The sequence below is a fragment of the Halichoerus grypus genome, chromosome 7 (assembly GCF_964656455.1).
Source record: "Halichoerus grypus chromosome 7, mHalGry1.hap1.1, whole genome shotgun sequence".
Lineage (NCBI taxonomy): Eukaryota > Metazoa > Chordata > Mammalia > Carnivora > Phocidae > Halichoerus > Halichoerus grypus.
In genome coordinates, this window is record NC_135718.1 from 30963983 (window position 1) to 30988663 (window position 24681).

Sequence of the window (24681 nt, forward strand, 5' to 3'; positions counted from 1 at the left end):
ATATAAAATAACTTTGTATGAAATTTTAAAATTGAATTACAAAAATGATCAAGCCAATAAGACTATCTACCAAAAGTGGGAATTTTTGAAATAGAATTAGAGTGTACTTGGGGCACCTGGGTGGCTCAGTTGGTTAAGTGTCTGTCTGCCTTCGGCTCAGGTCATGATCTCAGGGTCCTGGGATCCAGCGCCACCCCCCACCCCCCCTCCCCCAGTTTGGCTCCCTGCTCAGCAGGGAGTCTGCTTCTTCCTCTCCCTCTGCACCAGCCCCCTGCTCCTGCTCTCTCGCACTCTCTCAAATAAATAAAAACTTTATTTTTTTTAAGATTTTATTTACTTATTTGAAAGAGAGAGAGCATGAGCTGGGGGAGAGGCAGATGGAGAGAGAGAGGCCGACTCCCGGCTAAGCCGGGGGCCTGATGTGGAGCTCAATCCCAGGACCCTGGGAACATGACCTGAGCCAAAGGCAGATGCTTAACTGACTGAGCCACCCAGGCGCCCCTCAAATAAATAAAATCTTAAAAAAAAGAAAAAGAAAGAAATAGAGTGTTCTTGAAAATATATGTTAAACATATAATTGTTGATATTTTAAAATTTCATAAAGCCATTGGTTGAACAGCAGATTAGGCACAGATGTTAAGGATGTAATAGAAGTTGCATCTAAATAAATCACTCAGAATGCCATACAAGAAAACAAGGGGATGAACATTTTGAAAGTGGGATTGGGAAACATGGAAAATAGAATAATTAATCTAATTTATGGATTTCTGGGGGATAAATTAGTGAGAACAGAGAAGAAATAGCTGATAAGTTAATAGATGATAACTTTTCACTACTGACAAAAGATATAAATCCATAAACACCCAAAACATCCGCAAGCTTGATAAATAAAACACTCTACACCCAGATACTTTATAAACTCCAGAACACAAAGGAATACTTTACAAGCGGCTTAGGAGAAAAAATGATTTGGAATGAATGACCACCTGACTACAGATTCCACAGCAACAATTCAGGTTAGAAAACAAATTGAGCAATGTCTTCCAAGTGCCGAAAGAACCCCCTGCCCTAAGAGGAAAACACCCTTAAAAGGATTTTATACCACCCTTTCCCACGTGATAGATAGATGACAAAAACCTGATTGGATGACAGGTGGAGAGTGAGAGTTAATCAGATTAAAACAGCCCGCCAACAAGCCCATAAAAAACCCTAGACTTAGAAACTTGTTGTAACCCTCTCGGGTCCCCTCTCTCTTTGGGGGCTTTGTATTATCCCTCAGTATTACCCTCCCTCTTTGGGAGCTTTGTACTATCACTCAATAAACTTTACTACTGTTCAGTAAAACCTTGCTTTGCTGCCCACCACTCTGGTTTATCTCTTCATTCTTCAAAGCGGCATGACCAAGAAACTTGGGCACGGAAGGAAAAGGAAATCCTGTAACAAAAAACATTTGTCCACTCTCACTTCTGTACCTAGCAAAATCTCAATTCTGTACCTAGCAAAATTATCTTTCAAGAATGAAGGCAGGGGCACCTGGGTGGCTCAGTAGGTTGGGCGCTGGACTCTTGATTTTGGCTCAGGACTCTTGATTTTGGCTCAGATCTTGGGAGTCCTAGGATCCAGCCCCATCTTGGGCTCCCAGCTCAGCAGGGAGTCTTGCTTGTCTCCCTCTCCCTCTGCCCCTCCCTCTGCCTGTGCCCACCTGCGCACACGCTCTCTCTCTCTCTCCCTCTCAAATAAATCTTAAAAAAGAATGAGGGCCCGGGCGCCTAGGTGGCTCAGTGGTTAAGCATCTGCCTTTGGCTCAGGTCATGATCCCAGGGTCCTGGGATCGAGCTCCACATCGGCTCCCTGCTCTGCAGGAAGCCTGTTTCTCCCTCTCCCACTCCCCCTGCTTGTGTTCCCCTCTCTATCTCTCTCTCTGTCAAATAAATAAAAATTAAAAAAGAATGAGGGCAGAATAAATTATTTTGAGATTAATATTTGAGAGAATCTGCCACAGATCTTCCCCAAAAGAATTTTTTTTTTTGTAACCAAAAGAACTTTAAAAAAAATGACTTTCGGAAGAAGAAAAATCTTGGAACAAAGACCTGAGATCTGGTGAGTAATAGTGAGCAAAGAAATTGGTAAACTTGTGGGTAACATTAAATAAACATTATTTATATGAAATAAAAATCTTACAATGTCTCATTTGTGTGTTTTTTAAAGGACTAAATGAAAATACTGAGTAACAATAAGTTATGAGTTAGGAGTGAAGGATTTAGAGGTAAGTAAAGACTTTGTATAATTCAGCAGAGGAACAGATATGAACCATAGAGTTATTGGTATAAGTAGGCATGATAAACTTTTCAAGAATAACTAGTAAAAGAATGGGAATAGTATATAGATCTTAAAAATGTAAGAGGTAAGGGGCGCCTGGGTGGCTCAGTTGGTTAAGCGACTGCCTTCGGCTCAGGTCATGATCCTGGAGTCCCTGGATCGAGTCCCGCATCGGGCTCCCTGCTCGGCAGGGAGCCTGCTTCTCCCTCTGACCCTCCCCCCTTTCATGTGCTCTCTCTCTCTCTCTCATTCCGTCTCAAATAAATAAATAAAATCTTAAAAAAAAAAAAAAAATGTAAGAGGTAAAATGAAATAAAAAAAGAACCAACAAAAACTTTAATTTTTTTTTTAAGATTTTATTTATTTGACAGAGAGAGACACAGCAAGAGAGGGAACACAAGCAGGGGGAGTGGGAGAGGAAGAAGCAGACTTCCCGCGGAGCAGGGAGCCCGATGTGGGACTCGATCCCAGGACCCTGGGATCATGACCCGAGCCAAAGGCAAACGCCTAATGACTGAGCCACCCAGACACCCCAAAAACTTTTAATTTTTTAAAGAAAAAAAAAGCAAATCATTGAAAAAGCAAAACATATACACAGAGAAAAGTTAGATGATAGAAACAAATTCTAATATGTGCTTAGACTAAAATTCCAGTTAAAATTCAGAGAATGTCAGATTGTTATAAAAAAGAATGTCCAGGGGGCGCCTGGGTGGCTCAGTCGGTTAAGCGGCTGCCTTCGGCTCAGGTCATGATCCCAGGGTCCTGGGATCGAGTCCCGCATCGGGCTCCCTGCTCTGCAGGGAGCCTGCTTCTCCCTCTCCCTCTGCCTGCTTCTCTGCCTACTTGTGTTCTCTCTCTAGCTCTCTGTCAAATAAATAAATAAAATCTTTAAAAAAAAAAAAAAAAGAATGTCCAGACTTTCTAGGGCTGGCCATAAATGAATAATGGGTACTATACGTACTCTCTCACCATTTACAACTATGAAATTGCCAAAATACATGAAGCAATTATTTGTAGGCATTGAACAATAGATAGTGCTGATCTGTGATCTTTGAGAAAATGAAATACATGAGGTGAGCTCCATATTCAACCCAGTTTTCTGCCTGGGCACCTTCTCCAAACCATGGTGCAAGGAGGTGGAGCCTAAGGAGAGCATAGAGATCTTGCTGAGCGCAGGAGGCAGAAACTGGAGTTCTAGAATACTGTAGTGACTGTAATGTGTGAGGCGGGTTAGAAGAAAGGAAAGAGCCGCACAAAAAAGCAGCTCAAAAATTATGCAGAGGGATTCCTTTATCGGAAATCCAGTCGTTGACTAAATGCTAAGTAAGCTGCACGTGCCCGAGAAAACATCCAGGAGACCTGAGAGAAAACAGCTGCTAGGGGGTTGTAAGAACAGAGATCCTTGGAGTCACAGAGTGCTGGGAGATTAGAGTTCTAAGCAGACAAAGTAGAGAGATCTTGATGTTTTACTCTGGGCTTTGAGTTTGGATCTCAAAACTCTCATGCCTAAGGAACAGGGCTCCTTTAGCTGTTGAATATGGGAACTCTAGATTCGCCCTAAAAAAGTAAAAAAAGCTCTGACAAGATCCGGCTAATCCAAATTAAAAATTAACTTCCAGAAAAAGAAAAGTCTTAACATTTTAAGTAGACATTTTAAGAAGTAACTTTTTTTTTAAAGATTTTATTTATTTATCTGACAGAGAGAGAGCGAGAGAGGGAACACAAGCAGGGGGAGTGGGAGAGGGAGAAGCAGGCTTCCCGCTGAGCAGGGAGCCCGATGTGGGGCTCAATCTCAGGACTCTGGGACCATGACCTGAGCCAAAGGCAGACGCTTAATGACTGAGCCACCCAGGCGCCCCTAAGAAGTAACATTTTAAGAAGACAACAAAATCCAGCCGCTCTGCCATGTAGTATCAACAACATTCAGTAAAACTTACTACTTGTAAGACTCTGCTTTCAGGGATCATTTCTACAGTTTGTTACTAGAGAAGTTTCTCTGAATGTGTAGAGTACCCGAAACCAGGAGGAGGAGGAACAGTGTCCCTTGGTGAGCGAGAAGCTGGCTCTGGGTGTTCTTTTTGCAACTGTGCTTTGTCATTGATGATTGTCCTTCTTGTCCTTCAGAGAAGCTAGAGGGAAGGGATGCCGTCTGAGTAAAACAAACAAAAAAACTTACTAGTTGTGAGAAGGAGGAGAATGTGATAAATCACCAGGGAGGAGACAAAAATAGAAACATATTCAGAGATGGCAGAAATTTTTTTTAAAGCTTTTATTTACTTATTTGACAGAGAGCATGAAAGCACAAGCAGGGGGAGAGGCAGAGGAAGAGGGAGAAGCCAGCTCCCTGTCCCAATGACAGAGATTTTTTTTAAAGGACCTCAGAATAGGGGCACCTGGGTGGCTCAGATGGTTAAGCGTCTGCCTTCTGCTCAGGTCATGATCCCAGGGTCCTGGGATTGAGTCCCGCATCGGGCTCCCTGCTTCTCCCTCTTCCTCTGTTGCTCCCCCTGCTTGTACTCTCTTTGTTTGTCAAATAAATAAATAAAACCTTAAAAAATAAATAAATAAAAGACCTCAAAATAGCTATTATAGATACGTGAACTGGTAAAAACCGTGCCTTCTCCCAAGGAGGCAGCATGGGCTAAGAGCTAAGAGTATAGGCTCTGGCATCGAGCATACGTATACCTGGGTTCAAATCTCAGATCCGACACTTGATAATTATGTAAAATTTGGAAAGGTATTTAAGTTGTTCAAGCCCTGGTTACTTAACCTTAAAATGGGAAAATGAATATCTTCCTGAAGTTGTCCTAGGATTAAGTGAGACAATGTACAAGGAGTATCTAACACATGAGTAAGAGCTCTGTTACTTTATCCATTATTGCATATACCATAGCACAGCCTGGCTTATTCTACATGTTCAATATCTTGAATAAAGAAAGGAATGAATGATATCAAGCCCAGTGGCACTCAAATCTGGTCTGAATGTTAGAAACCAGCTGGGGTAGGATTAGTGAGCATTATGTTGTCAAATCCACTCAAGGCGTCAAGCAACTGACCAAATGGAGAAGGGGTAAGCGACACCTGGGGTCTGGCCTCTTGCAATGAGAAAACAGCCAAGAGCGCCAGTTGAATTAAGTACTCAAGTTACTGGAGCCACTTTAGGGAGAACTGAGGGCCAAATGTGCCCCACCCAGCTGGAAGCACCTTGTTTATCTGCCGCTCTCTGTTACTGATTAACAGGAGGCACCCCCTCTTGCCACACCCTCTTGCTCAAACACAATTAAATTTTAAAATAACATGAGTTTAGGAAGAACCGGACAAAGTGCAGGTACTTGGTCAGTGGTCAATAGGTGGGAAGTGGCGGGGTATAAGTAGCAGTGATAGTTGGGAATCAGAAAACACTTTGTACCCATGTACTTTGACAAAGAAATCAGATCCAAGTTCTGCCCCTAGAGTGGAGGAAGATAGGGAGCCTTCAGAACTAGGTGTGGGAATTTGTTTAAAATCCCAAACTCGGGATCAAAACCAGATCACATGGAATCTGAACTTTTTGTGTTACAAACTCTGACCCTCATGGAATCTCCTTCGGCCATGCCCAAGAGATGTCTGAACCTGAGACGCAGAGTAGGATTGTGAGGAGGGCACTAGAGAGGCAGGTAGGGGCTTCAGTTTTAGTTTGGGCTTTAACACTAGCTCCCTATGTACATTTTATGCTCTTCTAGGCCTTTCCCAAAGTGTCTCCCCAGGATTTTAACGGGTGTTATGGAAAAAAGGGATCTGGTTAACCAATATTTCCCAGTCTATCATATGTGAACCACTGGTGATAGATGAGATGACTCTAGGAAGTTCTGGGTTGAAATTAACCTTTTCCCATTCTAATTAATTTTGGCAAATGATCTAAATTTTCCATTGAGAGCAGTGATATCAAATGCTCTTTAGAATGTATTTTTTAAAAGGTGAGTGGATTTAAAGAAGATTAAGTCAATAATAGTACAGACTGTCTGCAGATATGGCAAAAGGCATGAAGGTGGTATACAATGACTGAAATTTGATAAAAGTTTTGTTAAGCCAAATTGAACTGGCTTATTTTTCAGAGATTGTGTCATGTCTATGAACATTTTGCCTCTTTAAGAAGGGATTTGGCATCAAGCCTTTCTTTAATTCATTTGACTATAGAATTTCTCTTTCCTTGAAAATAGCAGAGTGTCATGTTGAACTCTTTATCTGGAGATTTCATTTTGGGAAATGCTGATGAGAAATGCTGAGGTGGCTTTTAGATCTGACCTTAGGACCTTGGCTCCTTCTCCTCCCCTATGTTTGATGTTAAATCTTAGAAGACAATTCAGGGATGGGGCTGGAAATGGGTGTCAAAGGAGATTTATAGAATGGCAAAAAGCACATTAGCTTCTAAATGCAATGTGGTATCCTGGATTGGATCCTGGAACTGAAAAAGGCATTAGCTGGGGCGCCTGGGTGGCTCAGTTGGTTAAGCGACTGCCTTCAGCTCAGGTCATGATCCTGGAGTCCCTGGATCAGTCCCGCATCGGGCTCCCTGCTAGGCAGGGAGTCTGCTTCTCCTTCTGACCCTCCCCCCTCTCATGTGCTCTCTCTTATTCTCTCTCTCTCAAATAAATAAATAAAATCTTTAAAAAAAAATGAAAAAGGCATTAGCTGGAAAAAACTACTGAAATCAGTTTAGTTTAGTTTAGTTAATACTGGTTAAAACTAGCAACATAAGAGTCTGGGGTTTCATTAACAATAATGTGCTAAGGTTGGTTTCTTAGTTTTGACAATGTACTGTGTAATATAAGATGTTAACAATAGGGGAACCTGGGAGCTGGGCCGGCAGACTGTGGATGGAGCTATGGGGTCTAGGAGGCAAAGCCCCCAAACCCGGTAACATTTCCTACTCCTTTGCCTGGTCTTGTGCTGCTCAGCTGAAAGGACAAGGGCTAAGCTAAACTCAAGAGCAATCACAAGAGGAAACTCAAGAGGAATCACATTCATTCACCAAACCCTTGCTTAGGCACTTCCATGTGTTTTTGTTGGTACCAAATTTGGCCCAGAAAGAAGGCCCTGGTAACTGCAAAAGGAGGGGCATTTCCCACCCTCCTCTCCCACATTCTGTTCTGGTTACTCAGCCTCCTGGTCACAGCATAGCCCCTACAACATTCTTCAACTTCAAATGAAATTTAGGGCCAAAGTCCCCTTGGGGCCAGAGAAGGTAAAATTTTCTAGTCCAAGGACCTGAGCATGGTCACCTATCTGATTAGAGAGCTACAGTCAGATTGGGCCATAAAATTGTCAGTGGGTGTTGGTGGACAAGGCAGGTGGATTGGAGGGAGGAAAGTTCTGGCTGAGAGAGGCTATGGTTCTGTAACTCTGCTAACCTTCCCCAGACCCTGGGTCTAGGTGATAAATGGGTGGAGAAGAGAGAGAGGTAACCACTTACTTCCATGTGTAGACAGACCCTGGCATTTATTACAGGCTTATCACAAAAGTCTACAAGTTATTATATTTCATAACAAACAGTTATTGCAGGCACAGAAGGAAAACAAGACCTAAGGGGAACAGAAAGGGAGAAAGGACAAACACATTTTATGAGGGGCCTCTCTTAAGTGCTCTTCTTGGAGAATCCTGGTCCACCTAAAATGTAAACACAGAATCTTCAAGATAAAATTTATTCTCACTGATACAAATTAACATGAATATATGTAATTCATGTAATTGTTCTCAGGGTAGTGTCAGTGTGGTGGGAAGGAAGGAGAAGGACAATGGGAAGACCTGGTTTGGACAATGCACTTGACTGGGAAGTATGTGGTAAGTGTATTCAGAATCACGTGTAGGCGAGATTTCACTGTCTTTTACAACTGGTTAAGGAAATGCTATTGCTTCTTTCTTTCTTTTTTTTTTTTTTTAAGATTTTATTTATTTATTTGACAGACAGAGAGAGACAGCAGAAGAAGGAACACAAGCAGGGGGAGCGGCAGGCAGAGGGAAAAGCAGGCTTCCCGCTGAGCAGAGAGCCCGACGCAGGGCTCGATCCCAGGACCCTGGGATCATGACCTGAGCTGAAAGGAGATGCTTAACCGACTGAGCCACCCAGACGCCCCAACTATTGCTTCTTTCTACATTAATATGTTTCTAGCTATTTAACCAAACCCACTTATTAATTTCAATGCTTTTTTTTTTTTTAGGACACAAAGTTTGCTTTAAGTATTTTTGGGGGGGAAAGGACACCACACTTCTACTCAATTAAGAGAAACATTTTTACAGTCTTGAGGTCTTTTATTTTTTTTACATTTATCATGCCATGAATTCATAGGGAATGGGTTCCAGCAGTTCGGGCTCCTTTCCATTGGTTCTCACAGACTGTGCTTCTCTGGGTGGGGCAGGCTGGCGCTTCAGGTGAACCCAAGTACCTTTCTCTTTGGCTTCCTTCTTTTTCTGATCATTTCCCTTCACACGCTCCAGGAAGGTATCTCGGCTCTTTTTTTTTTTTTTTAAGATTTTATTTATTTTTTTGACAGAGCGAGAGAGCACAAGCAGGGGGAGCAGGAGAAGGAGAGGGAGAAGCAGGCTCCCCGCTGAGCAGGGATCCCTATGTGGGGCTTGATCCCAGGACCCTGGGATCGTGACCTGAGCCGAAGGCAGACACTTAACCATCTGAGCCACCCAGACGCCCCTACCTTGGCTCTTTGAGTGTTTAATATGCTCAATGCGTACATTAATCCTCTTGGCAAGAATCTTGCCCTTAACTTGTTTGTTTACAACAATGCCAACAGCATGCTGAGTAACATTGTAGACTCTTCCATTTTGCCATGGTTTTTTTTTTAAGACTTTTTTTTTTTTTTTTTAAGATTTTATTTATTTATTTGACAGAGAGAGACACAGCGAGAGCAGGAACACAAGCAGGGGGAGTGGGAGAGGGAGAAGCAGGCCTCCCGCCGAGCAGGGAGCCCGATGTGGGACTCGATCCCAGGACCCTGGGATCATGACCTGAGCCGAAGGCAGACGCTTAACGACTGAGCCACCCAGGCGCCCTTAAGACTTTTTTTTTTAAGATTTTATTTATTTATTTGACAGAGAGAGAGAGATTGAGAGAACAGGAACACAAGCAGGGGGAGTGGGAGAGGGAGAAGCAGGCTCCCCGCTGAGCAGGGATCCCGATGTGGGGCTCGATCCCAGGACCCTGGGATCATAATCTGAGCCGAAGGTAGATGCTTAACGACTGAGCCACCCAGGCGCCCCTATCTCTGCTCTTTGAGTGTTTAATATGCTCAATGCGTACATTAATTCTCTTGGCAAGAATCTTGCCCTTAACTTGTTTGTTTACAACAATGCCAACCGCATGCTGAGTAACATTGTAGACTCTTCCAGTTTTGCCATGGTAACATTTGTGGGGCATTCCTTTTTGAACAGTGCCCATTCCCTTGATGTCCACAATATTACCTTTCTTATAGATTCGCATGTATGTGGCCAAAGGAACAACTCCATGTTTTCTAAAAGGTCTAGAGAATATATAGCGGGTACCTCTCCTCTTTCCCTTTGTGTTGGTCATTTTGGCAAATTACTGGAAGATGGCGGTTCCAGCCGAAAGACTAATTTCAATGCTTTTAATCAGTTCTTTTTTAGTTTCCTAGTACTAAAACTATATCATCTACAAATAATGATTTTTGTTTCTTCCTTCTGATGTTCATTCCTCTTATTTTATTTCATATCTTACTGCATGGGGAAGAATTTTCAAAACAGTAGATGATGATTAATAATAACAGTTCTTGGGGTGCCTGGGTGGCTCAGGCTTAGTTAAGCGTCTGCTTTTGGCTTAGGTCATGATCCTGGGGTCCTGGGATCAAGCCCCACATCGGGCTTCCTGCTCAGCAGGAAGTCTGCTTCTCCCTCTCCCACTCCCCCTGCTTGTGTTCCCTCTCTCGCTGTATATCTCTCTGTCAAATAAATAAATAAAATCTTTAAAATAATAATAATAACAGTTCTCATCATTATCATTATGATCATTATTTTGAAAGAGTGCCTCTCATGTTTCCCCTTTAATTTTATTTGGTTTTGATGAACTGTTCTTTATCATATCAGACCATTTTTCCCACATAGCGATTCATCTCTTCTCTCTACCAGTTGGACTCCCACCCATTCTACAAAGATCATATGAAACCCCTTATTCTTATGAAGTCTGTGTATACAAAAGTATGTGTAAATAAACACCCAGCTAAACTCAATGTCATTTTTTTACAGTTCATAAAGGACTTTCGTATACAGATTCTCACTGGATGCTCTTGACACACTATGGAGTAAGCATTGCTAGGACTTCTACATAGGAAATTCAGTCTTTGTGTGGCTGAGCAACTAGCCCAAGAACTTATAATTAAATTCACTATAGTTTTGCATTTCAGGGAAAAGATATTTATATCTCAAGGAATTGCAAGAGTTGAGACAATCCAAAGTGTCATATCCAACTTACAAAATAAGGTATTGAAAAGCATCTTTCGCTTTTCCACTTGCTCCCCCCATCCCAGTGTGGTTCAGGCTGCACCACACTTGCTTAGAGCTCCTGGTTTCCCCTAAGTTAGTACCGTCATTGTCTCTCCAGCCGCACTCTTGATCATCTACGAGGACCTCCCCAGCCATGTTGAGATGTTCTCTGACATCTCTAAGATCCAGGAGATTGCGGATGGGCTGTGCCTAAAGGCGGAGGGGAAGATGGTCAGTAGGACGGAGGGTACCATTGATGACTTGCTCATTGGTGGAAATGCCTCCTTGAAGGCTGGGAGAGCAAAGGTACCAAAAGCACAGTCATCCCTGGTGTTAATATGGTCATGAACCATCACTTGTAGGAAACCAGCTTCACAGAAAAAGCCTACAGAAGGTGCATCAAAGATTATACGAAATCAATCAAAGGCAAACTTGAAGAACAGAGGACAGAAAGAGTAAAACCTTTTATGACAGGGGCCGCAGAACAGATCAAGCACATCCTTGCTAATTTCAAAAACTACCAGTTCTTTATTGGTGAAAACATGAATCCAGATGGCATGGCTGCTCTGCTGGACTCCCGTGAGGATGGTGACACCCCAAATATGATTTTCTTTAAGAATGGCTTAGAAATGGAAAAATGAGGGTGCCTGGGTGGCTCAGTCGTTAAGTGTCTGCCTTCAGCTCGGGTCATGATCCCAGGGTCCTGGGATCGAGCCCCACATCAGGCTCCCTGCTCGGCGGAAAGCCTGCTTCTCCCTCTCTCACTCCCCCTGCTTGTGTTCCCTCTCTCGCTGTCTCTCTCTCTGTCAAATAAATAAATAAATAAATCTTAAAAAAAAAGAAGAAATGGAAAAATGGGGGGCACCTGGGTGGCTGAGTCGGTTCAGCGTCCAACCCTTGATTTCAACTCAGGTCTTGATCTCAGGGTCATGAGTTCAAGCCCCACATTGGGCTCCACGCTGGGCATGGAGCCTACTTAAAAAAGAAAAAGAAGTAGGGGCGCCTGGGTGGCTCAGTTGGTTAAGCATCTGCCTTCAGCTCAGGCCATGGTCCTAGGGTCCTGGGATTGAGCCCCACATCGGGCTCCCTGCTCAGTGGGGATCCTGCTTCTCCCTCTCCCACTCCCCCTGCTTGTGCTCTTCCTCTGTCTCTCTCTGTCAAATAAATAAATAAATCTTAAAAAAGAAGAAGAAGTATGGATTGATTTTGGTGACAGCCATCTCAACCTCTTTTCTGAGCATCAGTTTCTTTTCTTTTCTTTTTTTTTTTTTAACGATTTTATTCATTTATTTGGGGGAGAGAGAATGAGAGAGAGAGCACATGAAAGGGGGGGAGGGTCAGAGGGAGAAGCAGACTCCCTGCTGAGCAAGGAGCCCGATGTGGGACTCAATCCCAGGACCCTGGGATCATGACCTGAGCTGAAGGCAGTCGCTTAACCAACTGAGCCACCCAGGTGCCCTGAGCATCAGTTTTTAACATGGGACAGCTTAAGGACAGCTCCATTCAGATGGCCCTCAGGAACCCCAAACCCCAGAATTCAATTTTTCACTTTTTCTCCCCAAACCTGCCCTTTCTCCTCCTTTCTCTGTTCGGGTAGATGGCACAACCGCCATGATCAGTGCCCTGGGAGTAATCCTTGACATCACTTGTTACCTCTTCCCACCTCTCCCTCTACATACAATCTCTGTATCCTATTTCTGCAGCCTCCGAAATATGTCTCAAGTTCGTGCACTTCCTGACTCCCACAGCCCTAGTTTGGGCAACCGTCACCCCTCGCCCACTGGTGCAGAGCCTCCTAATCAATCTCCTAGCATCCCTCTGTTCACTTAGGAATTCTTCCAGTTGCAAGTAACAGGATACCCTACTTAAAATGGATTTTAAAATGGGGTTGATTTTCCCCCATATTACAAGAAATTAGAGATAGACACTTGTGGCTTTGCTTCAGTCCATCTCTGTCAGGGCTGTCATCTCTATTAATCTTGGCTTTTTTCCTCAGGTTTTTCTCATGAGATAAGGCATCCCATCAGTGTTCAAGGGCAGGGAGAAAGCAGAAAGGCAGCGCCCAAACTTCTCCTAAGCATGGCCAAAGCATTCCCAGAATTCTTTGGGAGATGTTCCCTTAACTCTTTAGCCAGAATTGGGTTCCTGACTCCCATCACCACACCTAGCTGCAAGGGTGGCTGAGAAAATGAGAAACAGGATGGCTCAGAGCTGGGGACTGCCCGTTTTTATATGGCCCTTGAGCTAACAACAGGTTTTATGTGTTCAAGGGGTTGTTAAAAAACAAAAACAAAAATGAATACCTAACAAAAGCCGTATGGCCCATGAAGCATAAAGTATTTTTTATCTGATTCCTTACTGGAAAAGTTTGCTGACCCCTGAATTAGATCAAACATAATTTCCTAAAATGTAAACCTCATTTGATCCTTCCTCAGTTTAAAAATCCTTCAGGGTATCCGAAGGATGAAGTGGATTTTAGCCTTATCCTTAATAAGCCCTATGAGGTTCTGCCTGATTTTGCTTACCTTTTCAATCTTATTTGCACCTTATACTCTATGGTCTGGCCATCCTAGACTATTTTTTTGTAGGTTCCTGTATTATTTTCCTATTGTTCTTGTAACAAATTACCACAAACTTCATGATTTAAAACAACATAAATGCATTATCTTACAGTCCTGGAGGTCAAAAGTTCAAAATGGGTTTTTCTGGACTAAAATCCAAGCGTTAGCAGGACTGTGTTCCTTCTGGATACTCTCTGGGAGAACCTCTAGAAAAGTTCCCTTGCCTTGTCCAGCTTCTGGAGGCTACCTGCCTTCCTTAGTCCATGGCCTCATTCTCCATTTGCAAAGTCAGCACTGCAGCATTTCCAAAGCTCTCTCTGACTTTGATCTACCACCTCCCTCTTTCAAGTAAAAGGACTCTGTAATTATACTTGGCCACCAAGACAGTCCAGGATAACTTCTCCATCTCAAGATCCTTAATTTAGTCACATCTGCAAAACCCTTTTTGTCAGGTAAGGTTCCAATTTCACAGATTTTGGGGATTAGGATGTGATCTTTGGGGGCCATTATTTCACCTACCATAGTGCTTCACACTGCCCAGTTGGGGTCTTTACGTTTGCTCTTCTCTCTCCCTGAGAGAGCTTTTCCCTTGGCCTGGCTAAACCCAGATTATCCTTCAGCCCCAGTCTAGGTGACACTTCCTCTGGGAAGTCTTCCTGGACCTCATTGACATGTGTTTTCAGCGCTCAGTACTTCTCCGTCTTAGCAATGATCACACTATTTTAAATGGCTTGGTTAGGCTTCAGTTTCCCCCCACAACACCACAAAAGGGCAAAATCATGTTAGTTTTCCTTGGTGTTGTAGCCTCAGCATGGTGTCTGGTACATAGTAGGTGCTTAACGCATATTTGTAGAATGAACGAATAAACGAACAAATGAATTTCTGAGAGAAAAAGAACTCTGGAATGCCAAGGTTCTAGGCTTTTCTTTCAGGGCTAGCAGGACCACAGATGCCTAAAGACCTGGTCTTTCTGGAACTGTCCTTGGCCCCTAGTAATAAAGTCACATGGCAACATGAGAGCCAAAGCTGTAGAATTTCCCAACTAGTACGGTCCAATCAGACCTGAGTCACCAAATGACCTGAGAAGTTTGAGTTATCACCAATTTATAACCCAGCCTCATTTGCCCATACGGCCTTCGCCACACTCCTTTCTCCCACCTATAGCACTACTTATCACTGTTGCAGAGCTCCTTACCCTCCCTGAGATCAGTAGATTAACCCCAGAAGCTGTAATTATGACCTGCAGGGCCATTCAAATGCCCCTGATATTTCCCTATTTGCTCTTTCTTGAAGGAGTCAGGAAGGCAGCCATTGAAACCAGCCCTTTGGCTCTGGACACGGATTGCCATGCCTTCTGATCTTAGTATTTCAGAGTCTTTATCAAATGCCTGCTTGTGTAGATATAACCACAGTAATAGAGCCAGCCTTGGATGGACAAATATGACAGACTGATTAGGATCTGATAAACTCTGAAAGAGTTCACGTAGACCTATGACTCTCAACCGTAGCCGCTCATACTGATACTTTAAGCGCTGCCAATATCTAGGTCCTGCACAGAACATCTAACTCAGAATCTCTGGAGGAGGGCCTTGGCACTTGTTGTTGTTGTTGTTGTTTTTAAGCCCCCCTGGGTAGAGTGACCAACTGTTCCCATCTCCCCAAGGCTATAGGATTTCCCTGGAAATGAGACTTCCAGTGCTAAAAACAGGACAGCCCCGGGCAATTCAAGTTGGTCACACTGTCAGGAGATGCTAATCTGCATCTTGGGCTGAGAACCACTGAGACTGTTTCTGTGGGTCAAGAAGGTGTATTATGGTTGCACTCTTGTTTTCCCCAACCCGTATTATGATGGTAAGAGCAATGAGCAAAGATCTTGATTTGAGTCCTGGCTTTGTCACTTATCAAGCGACCTCTGACAAGTAACCTAATCTCTCTGAAACTTGATTTCTTCATCTGCAAAATGGTAACGATAAGACCTACCTGACTGAACGAGCCGTGGTTCTGGATTGCAAACAACAGACCCCACTTCTAGTTAATTTAACCAGAAAAGGAATTTATTAGGAGGAATTGGATAGTTCAGAGACTCACTGGGAAGGCTAGCACATACATAGGGAAGGTCTGGTTAGGATACCACCAGGTGCTGCTGTCCGTGGCTCAATGCTACCAGAACTTCATGAATAATTTCTAATTCGCCCTGAGACTTTGCAGTCCTTCTCTCAAGAGTCACTGTTCCAGGCTGAGCATTTAATTGGCTGCGCTAGGACATACTGCATACTCCTAACTGCTTGAGGTTAGGGAGAGGGCTGTTTAAAACACTTTTAAGGAAAGCCTGTGAAAGCCCTTTAAAGGGTAAAACCCTATGCTTCGGGGTTCTCCATTCTGGCTGTAAGTAAGATTACAAGGGGAGCTTTTAAAAGATCAGAATCTCAAGGGTGGGGAGAGGGAAGTCTTCATTTTGGATATACTCTGTGATCCTTAATCTCACTGAGTCTGAGAACTATTGTCCCAGAGAAACACCTGGTCCTTCTCTATATTGAAAAAGGTTTGGGGAGGTCAGAGAAACTCTTTTCCTTCTACTGTTCCTGAGACAAGATAAGAGTGTTTTGAAAACAAATCCTCACTGTGTAATGCAAACAACAGCATAATATCATAAATACAAAGAAAAATTATTTTACAGTGCCCATTTGTCTGGTGATAGATCAAGTCTAGTCGTAGACGAAAATGACTGTCATGACTTCAGAAATACATGTTTGCCTCTGATTCCCTGATGTTTATCCTTCATCTCTGTTTTCCTTTCCTGGTTAATTTGCCCAAGACATATTTTGGGGATGTGATAGAGATTGCTCTACCTTCAGGGAAGCTTGGCTACCTGATAGGAGCCCTGAGTCTACTAAGGAAGAAAGCAATTCTCCCCTGCAGAACCAACTATGCCCTCAGGTGCCTCCCAGAATCTCACGGGTGGAGGTGTTGCCAAGATGGACTCAACCTCTTTCTAAAGACACCACAGGCCCAGGATGAGTTTCTGAGTGGACAATACTGACCCATATACCTGGGGTTCATTGTTAGTATATACTAGGGGATTATAAGTGTAGAAGACTTATTCTAGTGGATATGATTACATGATATCAAATCAAACAGGTAAAGAGAGAATGAGAACTGTCAAAAATCCAGAAATAGTGAAATTACAAGCACCAGATCAACAAAATGGTATTTAGTAAGAGCTTATTGTGCAGATATGAACAGTTTGCAAATTGGGAGCTTTCAAATACAAAACTGATAGTAAGCTCAGAGGCACGAGGTTATAGGATGGCTTCTAGAATGAAAATGAGGAAGTTGTTTAACCTTGACAGTGATTGGTTATTACAGTTGGGGATTTCCAGGCAGTAGGGGATTGGTGAGAAGTGATTATTTGATGCCATTTTTAGGAAGCTGATCTGAGTTTCTATTATGATTATCAGACACATTTATAAGAAATAACCTAAGTTTCACCTATGTTCATGAATAAGCTAGATTTAATTTTGCTTACTTGGCTCAAGGAATTCTCAAGTTTGGTCTCCATTTTGTATTTACCTTAGGGGAACAAAAGGAGTTGGATGTTCTTTTAGAAGTATTTCTCTTGGGGGCGCCTGGGTGGCTCAGTTGGTTAAGCGACTGCCTTCAGCTCAGGTCATGATCCTAGAGTCCTGGGATCGAGTCCCGCATCGGGCTCCCTGCTCAGCAGGGAGTCTGCTTCTCCCTCTGACCCTCCCCCTCTCATGTGTGCTCTCTCTCTCTGTCTCTCTCTCTCTCAAATAAATAAAAAAAAAAAAAAAAAAAAAAAGTATTTCTCTTGAACCATAGTATGGTAAACAGATGAATTGTCCTTCTCTATTCTAAGAAAATATATTTCTGCTGAAGCACTTAGGACTAGCCATCTCCAATCAGTATAGTCTTTCCTCTGAGAGCTACTGAGGAAACACTGGCAAATCATTTATGTCTAGATTTTTCCCCTGCTACTCCAGGCAGACCAAAATCTACCTTTACCAAATCTCATCCCTAGTATAATTCATGTTAGAATTAATAATAAAAAAATACTCTTCAATTATTTTCCTCTTAGTCTTAGATTGTGGTTTCCCTAAGGAATTTGAAAGCATGCTCTGTCTCCTTAAAAATATTTATCATCAAATTTGTTCAGAGGAAGATTGCTTTTGGGGAATATTTCCACAAGTAGCTAATCTCAGGCATTTCATATTGATTTTATATTGTATATAGATTTATTTAGGTTTAGATATAAATTTTCCTGAGTATTACTGAATTTTAGGGGTACCATTATTTGGGTCTTTTTGCTTTAGGTGAACTGTCTTATGATTGTAGTTTTGAAACTGTTACTATAAAAGGACTGTTTTTATTGTTAAGAACTTGGGGAAGAGAAAAGATTAGGGAAGTAGAACTCCACCATTAACAAAAAAACCCATACTTAATATTTAGGGTGAATTTCTCTTTTTTTTCTTAATTGAGACAATGCTATAGATTTAATTTTATATTCTGATGATTTCAACTGTTAGGAAATGTTTTAAGAGATTTTGAAATGGAGGCAAGAAAAGGAACGTAAAAATGATCCCTTAGTGTCCTGTTTACTACACTTCTCCACTGAGAGGTAAGTGATGCAAATTACTCTGGCTCATAGATATGGAAATTTCTTCTGTGGGTGGAGGGATAAGATTTCCAAATCCCTAAGTAGATAAAGTCAGTTTTGTATCTATTTGTAAATTCATTAAAGTATTCCTGATTGACCTATTCCTGTGGGATTCTCTGAATTCTTGTTTGAACTGGTTTCAATACCTTACCGGTTCCCTGATTAATTAATGAGTGAAATTCAATGTTTGATGAATGGTCTCTTTATATTTACGTGAGAGTCATGATTTTATCTTTTAAAAAAATTATCCTAACACAACTAACGTTGAATCATACACATTTTTCCATTAACAATTATTTATGAATAGATGTTTTAATGACTCTATGATATGCCCATTGTGTGAATTTAAGACATTTTTTTCATTCACTTTCTGATGTCCAAATGTTCTTTACTCTTGCCACGTTTTCAGTATTACACTGTTTACAACTTTTCCCTTAAAAAATAAAAGAATGTAATGAACATCTTTGTGCCCAAATCCTTGTCCACATTTAAAATTTTCCTTAGGATAGATTGCTAGAAATAGATCTACTGAGCTAAAGGGTGTTAATACTTTTAAGTCTCTTGAAAGATATTGCCAAACTGCTTTCTTATAAGAGATGCTTCTACCAGCAATGGTAAGACAACTCATTAAACTCTCACCAACATTTAACATTATCACAAAAAGCTTTGGGAAGAAAGTAACAAATGGTATTTTGTTTTAGTTTAAAATAATTTTTAGGGGTGCCTGGCTGGCTCAGTTGGTAGAGCATGTGACTTTTGATCTCAGGGTTGTAAGTTCAAGTCCCACTTTGGGTGTCTTAAAGTAATAATTTTTAAATTTTATTTATTTAAGATTTTATTTATTTGAGAGAGAGCACAGAAGGAGAGGGAGTGGGAGAAGCAGACCCTCCGCTGAGCGGAGAGTCCGATGTGAGGCTCTATCCCAGAGCCCTGGGATCATGACCTGAGCTGAAGGCAGACGCTTAGCTGACTGAGCCACCCAGGCACCCCTAAATTTTATTTTTAATTGTGGTAAAAACATATAAAATTTTCCATCTTAACCATTATTATTGTTGCAGGATTTCTTCTCCTTCAGTGCCTGTGGTTCTTGGTCATGTCGCTTTAAAGAATGAAGAGGTGGACCAGTGAGGTGGGTAGCAAAGCATAGTTTATTGAGTGATAGTAAAGTTTATTGAATGAAGAGTACAAAGCTCCTGAAGAGGGAGGGGACCCAAGAGGGTCACCACCAAGAATTTCTAAGTCTAAGGGTTTTTATGGGCTTGTTGGTGGGCTGTGTTAATCTGATTAACCTCTCTGCGCACGTCATCCAATCAGGTTTTTGTCATCTATCTATCACGTGGGAAAAGGTGGAGGGGTACTTCCAGGGCGGTGTAAAATCCTTTTAAGGGTGGTTACCTCTGGGGGACGGGGGGACTTGTCCCTGCCTGCCTTTCTTCCAACTATCCTTCATCCTTATGTGTATGGTCCAGTAGTGTTAAGTATATTCACATTGGGGGCACCTGGGTGGCTCAGTTGGTTAAGCAGCTGCCTTCGACTCACGTCATGATCCCAGGGTCCTGGGATCAAGCCCCACGTCGGGCTCCTTGCTCAGCAGGGAGCCTGCTTCTCCCTCTCCCTCTGCCTGCCTCTCTGCCTACTTGTGCTCTCTATCTCTGTCAAATAAATAAATAAAATCTTAAAAAAAAAAAGTATATTCACATTGTTGTGCAGCAGATCTCCAGAACCTTTTCACTTTGCCAAACGAAACTCTATACCCATTGAACCCATTTCCCCTCCCTTTACCCCCTGGTAGCCGCTCCTCTGCTTTCTGTTTCTATGGATTTGACTACTTTAGATATCTCATGTAGGTGCAATCATTCAGTATTTGTCTTTTTGTGACTGGCTTATTTCACTTAGCATAATGTCCTCAAGGTTCATCCATGTTGTAGCATGACAGGATTTCCCTCCTTTTTAAGGCTGAATATTCTATTGTATGTATATACCACAGTTTGTTTATCCTTTCCTCTATCAATATATATTTGGGCTGCTTTCTCTTAGCTATTGTGAATAATGTTGCTTTTAAACATGGGTGTGCAAATGTCTTTTTGAGACCCTACGTGCAATTCTTTTGGATATATATCCATAAGTGCAATTGCTGGATGATGTGGTCGTTCCATTTTTAATTTTTTGAGGAACTGCTATACCATTTTCCATAGTGGCTGCATCGTTTTTCAATCCCACCAACATTTCATAATGGAGCCAATTTCTCCATATCCCTAGAAACACTTTTTTTTAGTAGCCATCTTAATGAGTGTGAGGTGGTATTTCATTGTGGCTTTGATTTGCATTTTTTAATGATTAGTGGTTTTGAGCATCTTTTCATATGCTTGTTGGCCATTTGTAGATCATTGGAGAAATGTCTATTTAAGTCCTTCACCCAGTTTTAAATTGAGTTATTTGTTTTTGTTGTTGAGTTGTAGTTCTCTTTATATTCTGGATATTAACACTTTACCAGATACAGGATTTGCAAATATTTTCTCCTAATCTGTAGGTTGCCTTTTCAACTCTATTGATTGTATCCTTTGATGCACAGAAGTTTTAAGTTTGATGTAGTTCTTTTTTTATTTTTAAAATTTATTTATTTGAGAGAGAGAGAGACAGAGACAGCGACAGAGATAGTGAGAGCACAAGTGGGGAGGAGAGGGAGAAGCAGGCTCCCCACGGAGCAGGGAGCCTGTGGGGCTCTCTCCCAGGACTCTGGGATCATGACCTGAGCTGAAGGCAGCTCAACCAACTGAGCCACCCAGGCGCCCTGATGTAGTTCTGTTCAGACAAACAGTATCTTGTTTTATCCCTATATATTTCTCCTATGAGGCTGAATTATTTCAGTGTTGACACTGGGGTCACATTTTACCCAAATGTTGGGTTCTAAAAGTTAACTGATAAGGCAAAAAGACAATATTCTGTTCTATTCTATACCAGTCGATTAAAAAAAAAAAATGATTGCCCTGTAAATTGATCTCACAACCCACTAATGGATCATAACCATAGTTTGAAAACTCTGTCTTAAATCATCCATAAAATATTAATATTATCTTCTGTAGCTGATATTATCAGTTCCTCTTACTCGTTATTGGTGATTCTCTGTGTGTCATAATTAATTCTACAGTTTTTTGTGTTTTTTTTTTAAGATTTTATTTATTTATTCGACAGAGAGACCAGCGAGAGAGGGAACACAAGCAGGGAGAGTGGGAGAGGGAGAAGCAGGCTTCCCATTGAGCAGGGAGCCCGATGCGGGGCTCGATCCCAGGACCCCGGGATCATGACCTGAGCCGAAGGCAGACGCTTAACGACTGAGCCACCCAGGCGCCCCTACAGTTTGCTTCTTGAAAACAAAGCCATGCCAAGTCTGCATTGTCTGTGACATGCACTCATTGCGGGGGAATCGTAGAGTTGAATCACCTTTCTCTCTTTTTTCCTTTGGCATTTGCAATCGGATATGCATAAACCAAACTTAACTGTGATTTGAATCTACTGAATTGGCTACTTCTAATTCCGAATATGGAAACATTTAATCTATTGGAGACATTTAGGTTTTTTTATCCCTTTTTTTTTTTAAAGATTTTATTTATTTATTTGACAGAGAGAGAGACAGTGAGAGAGGGAACACAAGCAGGGGGAGTGGGAGAGGGAGAAGCAGGCCTCCCGCAGAGCAGGGAGCCCAATACGGGGCTTGATCCCAGGACCCTGGGATCATGACCTGAGCCGAAGGCGGACGCTTGACGACTGAGCCACCCAGGCGCCCCTTCTTATCCCTTTTGTATAAGCTTCACATATTATGCACCTTAACTTACCGAGAGACTGAGTATGAATACAGACAACAGTCAGACCACATGTGCCCATAGAATCCTGTCTCACAAACTCTGCAGCAGTCAGTCAAGGCCACCAAACCACAGCCTCTGTAGTAACCCGCCCACAACATCAGGACTGGGTCAATGATGTCACTTTCCCCATTTTTTGCTTCCTCTCGCCAGTTTCCAACTCAGGATCAGCCAGAGAAAACCAAATATGCCCCCCAAACTAATCACATCAGATGCCCCGTGTCTAGTTAGCCCGCATCCACATTCTCTGTGCCACAAATCTCCAGTCAAAGCCCATCTGAAATCCCCCCTCCCCACGGGGCCACAAGGCTTTCTCACTCCCCCGCAGGCTTTCCGTCTGCCCAGAGCACGTGCGAGTGGTGACTCCCTTGCTTGGGAAGCTCTGAGTTCTTATCGGAGTAGGTCTTTATTTCCACACTACATTTGTTGCAAGTTCTTTTCACACTAGGTTGTTTATCTTTGATTTTTTATGATGTTATGATTTTGTTTATGATGCTTTTAACATATATGATTTAAATTTTTATGTCATCAGATCTCTTCAGCTCCTTAGTAGCAAGGCTTTCCACTGCTCTTTTGCTTGACAAATCCTTCCCGGAAGCTCGTGGGATGAACCCATATATAACTTCTGCTCCTCCCCCAATCCCAACAAAGACAATAGAGGGAAAATAGGGCCATAACCTCCCTCTCCCCCAGGAAAAGGGCAAAGAGAATGGATGAACCCTCTTCTCTAACCCAGCTATTTCTCTTTCTTGTTCCCTCCTATGAAGTGACAGCCAGGATTCTGTTTTCTTTTTTTTTTTTTTTTAAAGATTTTATTTATTTAGTTGAAAAAGACAGAGATAGCGAGAGCAGGGACACAAGCAGGGGGAGTGGGAGAGGGAGAAACAGGCCTCCTGCCTGGCAGGGAGCCCGATGTGGGACTCGATCCCAGGACCCTGGGATCATGACCTGAGCCGAAGGCAGACGTTTAACGACTGAGCCACCCAGGCGCCCAGGATTCTGTTTTCAAGGCAGAAGATTGGAAGTGTCTTGCCTGAATAATAATGATAACAATGATAGGTAATGTTTATTTAGTGCTTACTATGTGCCAGATATTGTTTTATACACATTAACTCATTTAATGCTCACCTTAACTCTGAGGTAGGCATTAGTATCATGCCCATTTTACAGATACAGAAACAGGCCCAGAGAAGGTAGGGATTTAGCAAATGAATGGTAGACCTTGTATTTGAGCCTAAGTAGTCTGGTCTCAATTGTCTTACTGCCTCTTTTTTAGGGAAGACCTAAAAATACTGACATTAAGAGTTTCCCACAAAACAGCCCACCCAGATTGCCCTACAATGAAACCCCTTATTGAAAAGACTCCTCACTTACAGGACTTCCAATCAATTCCACTCAATTTCTTTTTTTTTTTTTTAAGATTTTATTTATTTATTTGACAGAGAGAGACACAGCGAAAGAGGGAACACAAGCAGGGGGAGTGGGAGAGGGAGAAGCAGGCTTTCTGTGGAGCAGGGAGCCCGATGCGGGGCTCGATCCCAGGACCCCGGGATCATGACCCGAGCCGAGGACAGATGCTTAAAGACTGAGCCACCCAGGCGCCCCTCCAATCAATTTCTTATTGCTCCTCTCTTAGATATGAGCAAATAGGGAAAACACCAGACTTTTTTTTTTTTTGCCTTCTATTTTATTTTAGTCAACTTTGATATATAATTTGAATAAAGTAAAATGAACCTATATTAAGTGTATAGTTTGATGAGTTTTGGCAAATATATATATCAGTGTAACCACTACTACAATCAATTTATAAAACATTTCCATCCATCCACAAAGTTCCATTGTGCCCCCTTTCACTTCCCACACGAATTTTCATCCTTAGAGAACAATTTTATTTCTTTAAATTTTATTTCCAGTGTAGTTAACATACAATGTTGTATTCACTCAGGTGTACAATATAGCGATTCAACAATTTCATATAGAGAACCACTAACATTTTTTTCTCACATAAATTAGTTTTGCCTTTTGCTGAACTTCATATAGATGGAATCACCCAGTGTGCACCCTTTTTTTGTGTGGCTTCAGCACACACTTTCCATTTGTTGCATGTACCAGAAGTTCATTCTTTTTTGTAATGAAGAGTTAATAGAGATTTGGGATGTTTCCAGTTGTTTTTCACCCAAGAAGAAGAGTTAATAGAAAGAACCTTAAAATACCAATATAAAAGTTACTGTTAAGAATGGATTATTTGATCCATGACATTACGGAGTTAGTTCTATAAAGCACCTAGCTCATTATGATCCATTATTTTATTTGAGATGTTAGAGTAATTTAGATTCTTCTAATCCTAAGTCCACCTGTAAATGTAAGTATTACTTTTTAAAAATTGTTATAAAATATACTTAACTGCAGAGCTAGCAGTGAGGACAGCAGCTTGCTTCCTCAGAGTGAGTGCTCTGTTCTACTGCAGGGCACTGGGCAGAGGAAGTATCCTCTGGTCCCTTGGGTCCTTGTAGAACCAGCGCCCTACTAGCAGCTGGGATGAGGGAGCTCAGGGTCCTGGTATTCTTGGCTTGCTGCCCTGAGATAGCACCTCCACCATGTAAGCAGAGGCTCAGTGCAAAAAGGGAGCCCCAAGCTCTTGTCCACACTCGCCTGGAGTTTTGCTCTGCAACATGGAGCTGGGAAAGATGAGAAAGGCTGATGGCCTGCCCTTCCTGGGGAGACACTGTAGTCTTTGCCTGGGAGCTGGGGGGGTGGGGAGGAGGGAGGAGCTGCACCC

General features: G+C 42.2%; 1 protein-coding gene, 1 non-coding gene and 1 pseudogene across 2 annotated transcripts; 2 read left to right on the top strand and 1 right to left on the bottom strand.

The window, feature by feature from the left end:
- Positions 1–4263: 4263 nt before the first annotated feature.
- LOC118547948 (small nucleolar RNA U3) lies at positions 4264–4474 on the top strand. Its single transcript, XR_004923358.1, has one exon. It is a non-coding gene; the product is annotated as a small nucleolar RNA U3 (small nucleolar RNA).
- A 4112-nt stretch (positions 4475–8586) lies between these two features.
- Positions 8587–9901, bottom strand: LOC118547906 (large ribosomal subunit protein eL21-like). The gene is made up of 2 exons (XM_078076847.1): positions 9560–9901; positions 8587–8808 (listed from the first exon to the last, which is right to left on the bottom strand). Exons 1-2 carry the CDS (start codon positions 9878–9880, stop codon positions 8626–8628), a joined length of 504 nt encoding a protein of 167 aa, XP_077932973.1. The 5' UTR covers positions 9881–9901; the 3' UTR covers positions 8587–8625.
- Positions 9902–10938: 1037 nt separating this feature from the next.
- Positions 10939–11479, top strand: LOC118547908 (translationally-controlled tumor protein-like; annotated as a pseudogene).
- Positions 11480–24681: the final 13202 nt, after the last annotated feature.

What these genes read in the sequence shown, in the direction of transcription:
- LOC118547906 (XM_078076847.1), bottom strand. Translation starts at nt 9,880, where the DNA reads ATGACCAACACAAAGGGAAAGAGGAGAGGTACCCGCTATATATTCTCT. An exon ending in GCAGAGATAGGGGCGCCTGG is followed by an intron (nt 8,809 to 9,559) that starts GTGGCTCAGTCG and finishes AAAAAAAAAAAG; the next exon opens with AGCCGAGATACCTTCCTGGA.